Source organism: Nicrophorus vespilloides, unplaced genomic scaffold, assembly GCF_001412225.1.
Source record: "Nicrophorus vespilloides isolate i.1.1-1 unplaced genomic scaffold, Nicve_v1.0, whole genome shotgun sequence".
Classification (NCBI taxonomy): domain Eukaryota; kingdom Metazoa; phylum Arthropoda; class Insecta; order Coleoptera; family Silphidae; genus Nicrophorus; species Nicrophorus vespilloides.
Window position 1 is genome coordinate 15780 of NW_017099355.1, and position 11523 is coordinate 27302.

Sequence of the window (11523 nt, forward strand, 5' to 3'; positions counted from 1 at the left end):
TATTGTCGTGTCCCAGAGTTAAGAAATCCTTGGACACCGTGGATTATCTCGTAGTTTCGTCTGGTTTCGTCGTTGCGGAGTCTTAGAGGGGTAGGGGTTTATGAATATTAAATGCAATATTCTTAATTAACTTTATTGTATACATCGGAGTTTTATTGAGTCAACTATACCAGGGGTTGCCAAACTTTTTGAACTCACGGACCAGTTAATTCATAATTTAAATCCCGCGGACCACTAATAGGATTTTTTAAGTGTTAAATATATTTATAAAAAAAATGGCCAGTGTGTACAGTATACGACAGAAGTTTTTATAACTTGTCACGTATTGTTATGAATTGAATCATGTTTTAATGCATCTTAAAACATAACGTAAGTATATTCCACATTTTTCTGCGGACCAGCGAAATTTTCTCGCGGACCACTAGTGGTCCGCGGACCACCACTTTGGCAACCGCTGAACTATACAATAGTTGATCTCAGGAATTATTAACTAAGTACTAGTTACATTCTCCTCTTAAGTTACTATTTATGAAGTAAGTGCTCTTCCTTGGACTCTTCCAAGTAAGACTTCCTCTCTATTCGATCCTCTGACTAAGACTTCCTCTCAGTGCGACCCCTTAGCTAAGACTAAAAATTGGACTAAATTATATAATACAAAAATGTGTTCATTTCAAAATGGGGCTGCGTAGGAGAAAAGGGTTTGACCTTGTGGAAAATACAATCGTTTCTTTATCTAAGTTTTATGATCCTGCCCAAATATTTAGGGGCTGAAGACGGCTGTTGAGTGGTGATAAAATAAACTATGCGATTTAATCTGTAACCATCCTTCGGAATATTCCACAAGTTATTCTAAATCAGAGGCTCCCAAACTTGTTTGTGTCGTAGACTCCTTGCCATGTTTTTCGGTTTTGGGTATACCCCCCAAAACCTGATATTGATTTTTAGTAAATTTCTAACTGTAGTGAAGTTTAGTGTTAAAAACTTAAAGTAAAAGCACATGTTAAGTTTTATACATTTATTAATTTAATTTAAATTAAAACTACTCAAAATAAAATTTTGTATCTGTTATATAAAATATACGTAACATAAAATAAACTAAGCAATAAGTAAATGTTTTTAGTGAAAAGGATGAACCTGATGCTTTTAATAAATTATCAACATTTGGAATCATTTTTTTAAGGTTTAATCTTAAATCTACTCGGCTAATGATGTCCAGTCTGTTTCTTTTTTTTGTTAGGAGATTGGTATCAGCGCTGAACCCCATTTCCACTAGGTATGACGATGGAAAGTGATGGAAAGGAAATTAATTTTTTTTCGCTATATTCCAGGTTTTTACAAGTTCAAAACGTATTGCGACCACAAAGCGAATGCCTACAACTTACACAATTTTATAAACATATATAATCGTTATTTTACTTCATAGGTACTTTTATACATAATTATATTATAAGATAGTAATGTAAGTAAATAGGTACTATCAGTGTATGTTGAGATCCACTATCGGGGACCGCCATTTTCATTTCATGGACCCCCAAATTTTTTTTTCGCTTACGTAGACCCCTTGTAGGCTGTCATAGACCCCTGGGGGTCGATATAGACCACTTTGGGAATCACTGTTCTAAATAATCACGTACAAGTATCCGTTTGTATATTTGATGGATACGTTAAATATGATTTGTAATAATTAAGACGGAAGTCATGGCCCTAACAAATATACATATTAGTTATACAATATATGACAATAAATTGGTCGGCCATGACAATATTATGACGTCTGTGAATAGTATTTATTATTGCATATGATATTGATATACTACTTGATTTTTTACCATCTTATTTTGTTACTCATAGAGAATATGTAACTTGTTGATTCAAATTTGTCTTAGTACTCCAAATTTAAATTTGCCTAGGCCACATAAAGCTATACCACGTTACTTAAATTTAGAAATATGTCACAAATGTTTCATCCACAAAAAATGATACGAAGCGGACTGTACGAACAGTTTCTAGTGTTAGTGGTCATTGTAGTTGCATCTTAGTGTTGTTTGTGATTATAAAATTTCCAAACTTGTGTTCAGACATGTTATTTGTGTTTTTTTTGTGCAAAATTTAATAACATTTGTATGTCTCCGAATAAAAAGCCAAAGAAAAAACATAATCATAGATATGAAAAGCAAAATTATGAAAAATCGAGACCAAGTTATACATTCTTTTCTCCGGCATGGAACGCATTATCGAAATTTACATTAGTTTATATAGAAAAACTTGTTTCACTATACCAGTATTTCACTATACGAGTAAAAATCCGGAAATTTTGGAACGGATTAAACTCATTAAGCGAGGTTCCACTGCATATGTTAATAAGTACTATGTGTATTTGTAACATCTGCATAGGGCAATAAAACCCTTTTGGAGCAAGATTTCTCACCGACATGGGCCCTGCTTGCATCTACCCACTTAAAGCTGATCCGACTACAATCAGAGATATTTGACAAAGTCTTCCGAGCTTCAACCCAACTTGACGATTCCCTCTTCGATGAGGAATTCAGGAGAGAGGTTGATGAACTAATGGATTTCCGTCCCCGTGGCCTTCATCAGATGCCGGATTCTGAGTGCATTACTTTCGACGAATTGACTGAGGTTGTGTCGTGTTGCAACAAAAACTTCGCTCCAGGAAATGACGGCATTGCATGGAGGATAATTAGGAAACTTCCAGGTCCTGCACTCCAATGGTTGCTCTCTATCTACAACGCCCGCCTTCGAATTGGATACTTTCCTGGTGACTGGAAGTGTGCCAATATCCTCATGATCCCTAAACTAGGAAAAGATCTTACTTCACCGGAATCATACCGACCCATCTCCTTACTGCCGGTCTTGGAAAAACTGCTGAAAAATTAATACACAGAAGGATCTTCAATCACTGTACCGAACATCACATCATAGCGGAACATCAATATGGCTTCACCGACATCGATGCCGGGGTTCCTCAAGGCGCAATTCTCTGCCCGACACTCTTCAATATCTACTGTGTCGACATACCCACACCTGCCGACGGCTGGAATCTGATGTTCCCATCTTCAATGATCTGATTCAAAACATAAATCCATTCTTTCTGTAATGTCTTTTTATTTCTAAATGTAAATGTCTATGTATCTGTCTTCCAAATGTGTAATTTTTATCTGATGTCCTCTAAAATATGTATATCTTTAAATTGTGTTTCTCTAAAATGTGTAAATCTTAAATTGTGTTCTTGCTTTAAATAATGTTCTAACTTGCTCTACAAATGTGCATCTAATCCTAACAATGTATTTTTTTTATTAAAATCTGTAACTCATAAACTGCATGCTGAAAGAGCTAAGGTTTAAGCAGTATGACTATTTATCTATAACTAAATATGTAACCAATATCACATATCAATAAAAATATTTGAACTATAATGTGTACATATTTTTTTTGTTATTACTAAACTTCTAACCCATTAACAGCATGCTGAAAGAGCTAAGGCTTAAACATTGTGACTCTTCATACAAATATATAAAATGGAACATGTACTATATTTATGAAATAAACATTTGAAACCTATTTTAAGATAGTCTTAGTTAGGGGGCCGAACTGAGAAGATAGAAGTTGGGAGCAAACTGAACTGGTCTCACTTCCTAATTATTAACTTAAGAGAAAAATATAACTTTTAGTTAATAATCCATAAGATCAACTATTGTATAGTTGACTAATTAAGAACATTGCATTTAATATTCATAAACCCCTCTAAGACTCCACACCGACATAACTACGAGATAATCCACAGTGTCCAGAGATTTCTTAATCCCGGGACACGACAGTTTCATAATCACGTTTGCGTTTATTCTTAAAAGTCAATTGACTTTTTCCATTCCAAAACGCTATTCATTAAGCAAACAATAAATTAAATTCCATTAATGCTGATAATAATTTACGGAAAGACTACTGTCAATAGCCCTCGTATGTGTTACTATTGCCATTCTTTTAATTTCACTTTATATTTGAATTAAAATTATATTTTTCTAAAAATATTATTTCCATATCAGCAGTCACTAGTCCTTTTTTAAATATATTTACTTAGTATATATTTAACTTTTTATCAAAATTATTACAATTTTCACTCAAAATTTAACTCCAGCTGTCTATTCCAAAATAATTACTATCCAGCCACACTCCCAGGAATCTAATTTCTCCAACCCATTCCAGCTCTCGTCCCTCCAGTATGATCGGCGGGATGTAGACTGGAGAACTTCGTGAAAAAAACCTTGGTTTCTCCATTGATAAGTTTTTATTTTTCAAGTAACTGGCCAGATTCTTTATACATCTTTCCACCTTAGTGACCACATTATATATGGGACATGACATTAATTATTGTTGGCAGCGGTATACAAACCTAACGTAACCGAGTATCGGATTGAAGCCATTCGAGCCGACGAGAGTCAATCAATTCCTGAAGACTGGACAACGGACTCGTTACAACAGCATCTACGAAACCATAGTACGATTCAAGCCAAGTTCTCGGTTCCTTCAAAGCCATTCACAGCAGAGGGTAAACCAATTCCTGGAGCTATCACGCACGAAATCGCAGGCGGACGGAAGTGGAATTTTTATTTCTGATTGTTTTAGTTGTGCAAATGGCCGATTTTTTTTTAGATAAAAACAGTTTTCTATAGAAATTACGAGAAATCATAAAATCAATTTTTTTTTGGTCCGGATAAAAACTAAATTCAATTAAAATGGAAACTCAAAATATTAAATTTTTCTTGCAAAAACTTGCATTAGAGAAAATTTTAAGTCATCAATATAATGGAGATTTTGAAACGATAGATACATTTATAGAAGATTGTGAAAGATTATTTTGAGACAAATCAATTTTAAACATAGAAGCTTATTTTAAGTATTTGTTCAAGTTTAAGAGAGAATGCAGAAATATTAGTTAGAGGAAAAAATTATAAAACTTGGATTGAATTAAAACATTCATTATTAAATATTTGGAGATGCTCGTAGTATAATGTTTATTAAATCATGGCTAGTTACACTACAGTACGATACATAGGATACAAAGGGTTCTTACAGTATAATGAGTCCGAGAGCCAACACAGAGAATACTCACGAGATAATACAGAGAACCTTACATAGTATCAAGACACAAAAGAAGCAGAAGAGAAGACAGGGAATAAGAGGCCGGGTAGTAGTATTTCAGTTTATTTATTTGGATTGAGATATATTACAATGTTAATTATTTAAAGGTGCATGTCCCTGTAAGCCTTAGCTCTTTCGGCATTACGATAGTTACAATTTAATAAAAAAAAAGAAAAAAAGGAAGCGTTACATTTGGGTTAATTTGCGGGTGAGTGTGAGTTTACATAAAAAGTTTTACATGGTTTGGTATGTGAGTGAGTGTTTTGTGATTTTTGATTGTGGGGAGAGTGGAGCTGGTTCTAAACAAATCAAAAAATTATTTACATATTACCATACAACATAAAGAATTCCCGCATATATTTTTGTTGTTGTTTGTGATTCCTTTTATATCTATTTTGCGATGTGGATTCAGTATAGTACAGTTTTAAAATAAACTAAATATTAATTGAGCAAAATAAAATTTTTAAAAATATTAGCATGCAAAATTACTTTTTATACATAAATAATCGTTTCTTCCAAGCGTCTTTTTATTTATTATTGCCGGCACCAATCACTATGCGATAATTGATTATTGGCTTGTAATTGTGTGTCGTCTGATTATGGTTGGGCGAGTTCAGATGCGACGTGTGGCGCTCCTGAAGGATCATATTCGGGTCCTCCGCCACTGGCTGGTAGTGATCTTGTGAACACTTTTGGATTATCGTTAATACTAGTGATTCTACACAACATGCATACCCAAGACACTGAAAGAAGGAAAACGTCAACAATAATTAAAAAAGATTCATTAATTCCTTACCACTTTTTGGATTTTTTTAAATTTTGAGTGGGATGAGATTCGATCAAAGTACTCATATAGGAACATATGATTCTGTTGATACATACTTCAATTATTTCAGACAGACTATATTATTTACTTTTTCAAGCAAGAATCGCATTTAAGAGTAACGCTCACCAATTTCCCCATGGAAATGGGAATAAATATATCATATGTGAAATATCGAGGAACAACAATAAACATGTAACTAAAATACTCAGGAATGTGATGTACATCATCAATCTAATTCGACTGACTAATGGCAACATAAATAATCCCACTTTCACAGTTCCCGATATACAAAGACATGCTAAATACGCTACCGATGTAATCTGAAAAATAAAGATTTTGTTTTAACTGAATATTGTATTCTCAACATTATTATTTATTTATTTTTTATTGCCGACACCAATCATTATTTCCAGAACGGAAAAACTGCAATCAAGATGTAATTTTGTATTTATAGTAAACATTTATTCATTTAGTTCATTTATATAACTTTTCCTCAAAATAATTTATCAATGTTCTATTTTTTTTGATAAGACATATTATCAATTTTCAGTTATCAATTAGTCCATGTAAAAAAAAACAGAACAATATGTAGTAACAATCAATTAGCTTTGAAATATATACATTCAATATTTCCTGCTACTTCTTTGAAATAAAATTTCAAACTTGAGCAGTGATAATTATAATAATAATTACCACAGTCAATGCTTCAATATTTAAATAAATGGTAATTGTTTTATTTTAATTTATAATAATTTATTTCTTTATCCTAATATTTGGCAATATAATTGTTACATAATACAAAATAATTTTACGTTATTATGTGTCTTCAATTTCTATTATGCTAGCAATTTCATTTTACACTAATTGAATATACTATGAGATTGTAGTTCACCTAATATAATCAAGAATACTGCAAGATGTATCTACGCAAAGATTGACTTTCGAGGTTGCATAGGTCTTGGTAGGGATTCCACCACCTCGTCTTCTCTATACCTGTATAACAGAAACAGAGCAGCGCAACTACTTATCAAAAGAGCTCCACCTGTAAGACCGAGAGGCTAAAATGTGAATAAATACAAAATAAATTCGACTCTAGTGGTTAGTAACTTACACCTGGAACCTTGCGAATTGTAGAATTTATCAAGCACATGTTCATACAAAGAGAACATGAAATTATTGTCAACAGAGCTAAAATCAAATTGGTGATTATATCCTGAAATAAGAGTTTCACAAATCGTTGTATGGCAGTTAATATTGATTCACTCACTATTTTCACCCAAGTGGTTGTCCTTTGAACGACCACACCAGAACTAAAGATTACGTACAGGCAGAATACTATAATTAAAGTCAACCCTGATACAATTCCAATGAGATATCGATAAATTACATTTTCCACGCAATAATCCGAGCTAATAGTTATCGCCAAACAAGCGAGAAGGATTATCTAGACAATATTTGTTTATGAAACAAGAAAGAAAATAATCCTGTTGAATACCTACCACAGCCGCGATTTTGATATTGGCGGCAACGGTGAAGACGTACTTTCCAGGCTTAAATTTCTCCTTGACCACTTCATCGTGAGTTTTAGTAACAGCGATCACAGATTGTAGGAATGCAAGCGATTTTCTAGCTGCCATTTCACACCGATATACGAATAATGATCGCTTGCAATCGGGGAAATTGATAACAATATAGTATTGAACGTTGATTTTAGATAAAATTATAATCTTCGATTTGTTTTTATTCAATTATATTAATAATATAAAACACACTATTATCAGAACACAAGTTGTTTTTTATTTAATTAAGTTAGTTTGTAAGTGTTTCACCATTTTGTTTAAATACTTTATCTAATCGGAAAAAATAGTTAATTACAGGTAAATTCGTAAATATTTTTCATATATTTTTAATATATATATATATAGTCACTTTACAGGTATCCTGATTGTCTATGAAAATAAAAATGTTTTCTTTATTTTGTCTCTTCATTTTAATATCAATATTTTGTTTCTTTCATAACTAGTGAAGACGAAATGAAAACGTTAGTCGAATGGCAGTAGTGAAATAATACTGGTTTCTCCTTATCGCCTCAATGTTCCATTCCAAAAATATAAAAAATAGTAGAAGACCGACGCATTGGTCGGGTGATTATTATAATAATTAATGTTTGTGCTATGTATTTTCTTCAATTCAGATTAACCTAGATTAGTTTTAGTTAATGAACACTTTTTTCCATTACAACAGATACTCCTCTCTTTTAATACAAACTACTCATAAGAATTTTCCATAAAAAATTAGGAGAAATCATACTGACAATGACACAGACATATAATTACGCAACAATTCATTTAAATTAATAGTATTTTCTAACACAAAAAAATAAATTGTTTTTAAAAAATATTTGTTCATTAATGTTTCTTTTCCACGTTGATATTTCATTTTTCTTTATACATTAGTACTTATATCAATTTTAACTTGTCTTGTGTTTTATTTACGTATACTACAATCGGTCTTTATTTTAAATATATAATATTTATATATTTTATACATTACTTGTGTAAAATCTGTACACAATAAGGTGATTTTTTTATAAACTTTACACTATCACATCATTCAAAATAAACTAAGAAGAAAACAAGGTACTAACATGTTTGTCGTTTCAGATTAGTGCAAGTGTATATATATATATCTTTCCGATGGTCTATATTGGGTCTTTGTGGTGATGGACAATATGATGGCCTCATCGTTAAACAAATGAGAGATAACCGAAAAATCCATAAAACATAAAAGTAGATCGACGATTTTCCGGGAAAATATTCACGTTAATCGTCTATAGTATATCATGCATCCTGCGCCATCTTCGAGGAGCACGGTTGGACATCGTCCAGATAGTTGTATGGATCTTGTCGGGAAGTGGAAGCGACAGCCGGGATTTGATAATTGATTATTGGCTTGTAATTGTGTGTCGTCTGATTATGGTCGGGCGAGTTCGGATGCGATGTGTGGCGCTCCTGAAGGATCATACTCGGGTCCTCCGCCACTGGCTGGTAGTGATCTTCTGAACACTTTTGGATTATCGTTAATACTAGTGATTCTACACAACATGCATACCCAAGACACTGAAAGAAGGAAAACGTCAACAATAATTAAAAAAGATTCATTAATCCTAACCACTTTTTGGATTTTTAAAAATTTTGAGTGGGGTGAGATTCCAACAAAGTACTCATATAGCAACATATGGTTTTGTTAATACATTTTTTCAATTATTTCAGACAGACTATATTATTTACTTTTTCTTAAAACGAGTTTTAAATAATATACACAGTAGTATGACTATTGACCATAGGTCTTTCGGCCCTAATTTAAACTATTTTTCAGACAGACTATATTATTTACTTTTTCCTAAAGCCAGTTTTGAATTATACTACACACAGTCGATTGATATTTTAAATTCGTACGGATATTTGTAAAAAAATTAACGTATGTAGGGTAAATTAAAATAAGATTTATTCTCAATGTTTTAACTTACCCCAGTAATTAATAGTTGTTGATGTGTCCACTTTGGAACCCACAAGAAGGCCTCTGATAAAAATATCATGTGAAATATTAGACTTGAGGCAATAAGGAACAACGCACTAAGGCTGAGATAAAAATATGCATTCTGGAAATTAAAAGTAAAATCAGTAAGGCAAACAAGGATCGCATTTAAGAGTAGCGCTCACCAATTTCCCCCATGGAAATGGGAATAAATATATCATATGTGAAATATCGAGGAACAACAATGAACATGTAACTAAAATACTGAGTAATGTGATGAACATCAGCAATCTAATTCGACTGACTAATGGCAGCATAAATAATCCCACTTTCACAGTTCCCGATGTACAAAGACATGCTAAACACGCTACCGATGTAATCTGAAAAATAAACATTTTGTTTTAAGTAAATATTGTATTTTCAAAATTATTATATTGATATTACCACTAATAGTAGTCTTATTAGTCCAGTTGGGGTTTTTAAGTGTGTATGATCGCAGTAGACAATCACACCTGAGTAGAGTGATAAATCAGGTGAGGCGGATTTTCGTCGGTAGTGAGAATGTGAGTCCCATGAATGAACAGTGCCCACTGGCGACTCTGCACCACCACCTGCAGGTTCTCCTGTTCCACTTCCAGCTATTTCAAAATCCTGAAGCACGCAACTCATGCCATCTCCTCCCTTAAAATTTATAGTTTAATAAATTTAATGAATATTCAGTGTTATACATACCTACCATAAATAATATAGAAATTAATATATATATATATAAATACTTCGTGCACTATAATACCTGATAAATTGTATAAAAAATAATAAAGGTAAATGGGTTTTAAATAAAAGAAATAATAGCAAAATAATAAATTGATAAAATTCTGTTTATTTCAAACTTAAGGCATAAATATCACAATAACTCAAGCAAAAAATAACAAAATAATCCATAAAAGCAATAATCTACTTGTTGCTATAAAAAAAATATTATAGAAAGGTGGTGCATACCTGATTATCATCTGGTCTGCTACATATTGGCTCCAATTCTCTAATATCATCTAATAGGAATTCGATTTCGTCGTCCCCATAAAGGTCTGATACCGAATTGATATATCGGCTTGAATCAGCAGACTGCATGTCACCTCTTCTCTACTTGCGAACTTGATCCCACTTCCAATCCATAGCCATTCAAACAATCCAGAGTATAACCTAAGATATGTATTATAACCTATAAAATGAAAAAATACATTATAAAACTCAATTAAACTTTAAAATAGAGGTGCTTTTCTTTTGCAGATAATACATATGTTGATAAATTTGAGCATCAATTCACGGCATGACCCATTATTGAAGAATGCCAAATTATTGTTCATGCTAATTTCAATGCTTAAAGTGTTCCGTGTTTCTAATAACACTGCACAACTGCAATACTTACATTTTAACGCTAGTTGAGGGCTTCTGGTAAATTTATTTTTTAAATTTTTGCAACGAAAAAGATTATACATTGACGTCAAAAAAAGGTGGACGCCAAAAACGATTCGCCATGTTTACTAATACACAGCAAATGACGCATGACTTCCGGGTTTAATGTGACTACTGCTAAATGAACATAAATTACTTTAATTTACATTCAATTTAAATTAAAAATAATATATATTGCAACAATATATGACCGAAATATAAACTCGGTATAATAATATAATAACAAAAATAAAAAATTAAATTAAACTTCTGCAAAGGGCTATTGACCATAGGTTTTTCGGCCCTAATTTAAAGTATTTTTAATAATTATTTAACTACAGTTTCGAAGAACTATATATTATATTTGTGGATCAGGCCAAGTAAATGTTTAGATTTATATGTAATTTATATTATGCGTTCATAGTACAAATTTCATGTCTAGAACTTGAATTGTTATTATCAGCGGTTATTATAAATCCAAAATAAAATATTTTAAAAAGTAGTTCAATCTGTTATAGAGACAGTAGGTCTTTTAAATATCAATAAAC

At 32.1% G+C, this 11523-nt stretch overlaps 2 protein-coding genes across 3 annotated transcripts; both read right to left on the minus strand.

Moving 5' to 3' along the window:
- Positions 1–5142: 5142 nt before the first annotated feature.
- LOC108564377 lies at positions 5143–7628 on the minus strand. Of its 2 annotated transcripts, XR_001891139.1 has the most exons (6): positions 7486–7628; positions 7254–7430; positions 7098–7199; positions 6879–7044; positions 5957–6306; positions 5143–5903 (listed from the first exon to the last, which is right to left on the minus strand). XR_001891139.1 is itself a non-coding variant. In XM_017923404.1 (4 exons), the coding sequence occupies exons 1-4, from the start codon at positions 7621–7623 to the stop codon at positions 6910–6912; spliced, it is 552 nt and encodes a 183-aa protein (XP_017778893.1). In that variant the 5' UTR covers positions 7624–7628; the 3' UTR covers positions 6748–6909. The 2 variants fall into 2 exon arrangements, 1 of the variants encoding a protein (XP_017778893.1); XM_017923404.1 differs by lacking the exons at positions 5143–5903; positions 5957–6306 and having other exon boundaries at positions 6748–7044.
- An 851-nt stretch (positions 7629–8479) lies between these two features.
- On the minus strand, positions 8480–11084 carry LOC108564374. The gene is made up of 6 exons (XM_017923400.1): positions 10950–11084; positions 10523–10742; positions 9968–10204; positions 9709–9903; positions 9516–9647; positions 8480–9105 (listed from the first exon to the last, which is right to left on the minus strand). The coding sequence occupies exons 2-6, from the start codon at positions 10649–10651 to the stop codon at positions 8827–8829; spliced, it is 972 nt and encodes a 323-aa protein (XP_017778889.1). The 5' UTR covers positions 10652–10742; positions 10950–11084; the 3' UTR covers positions 8480–8826.
- Between the last annotated feature and the right edge of the window lie 439 nt (positions 11085–11523).

Coding starts and splice junctions, on each gene's coding strand:
- LOC108564374 (XM_017923400.1), bottom strand. CDS start 10,651: ATGCAGTCTGCTGATTCAAGCCGATATATCAATTCGGTATCAGACCTT. Junction 9,648..9,708: donor CATTTCCATGGGGGAAATTG/GTGAGCGCTACT, acceptor TTTAATTTCCAG/AATGCATATTTTTATCTCAG. Junction 9,106..9,515: donor AACAACTATTAATTACTGGG/GTAAGTTAAAAC, acceptor TCCTTCTTTCAG/TGTCTTGGGTATGCATGTTG.
- LOC108564377 (XM_017923404.1), bottom strand. CDS start 7,623: ATGGCAGCTAGAAAATCGCTTGCATTCCTACAATCTGTGATCGCTGTT. Junction 7,431..7,485: donor ATATCAAAATCGCGGCTGTG/GTAGGTATTCAA, acceptor AATATTGTCTAG/ATAATCCTTCTCGCTTGTTT. Junction 7,200..7,253: donor CAACCACTTGGGTGAAAATA/GTGAGTGAATCA, acceptor CTCTTATTTCAG/GATATAATCACCAATTTGAT.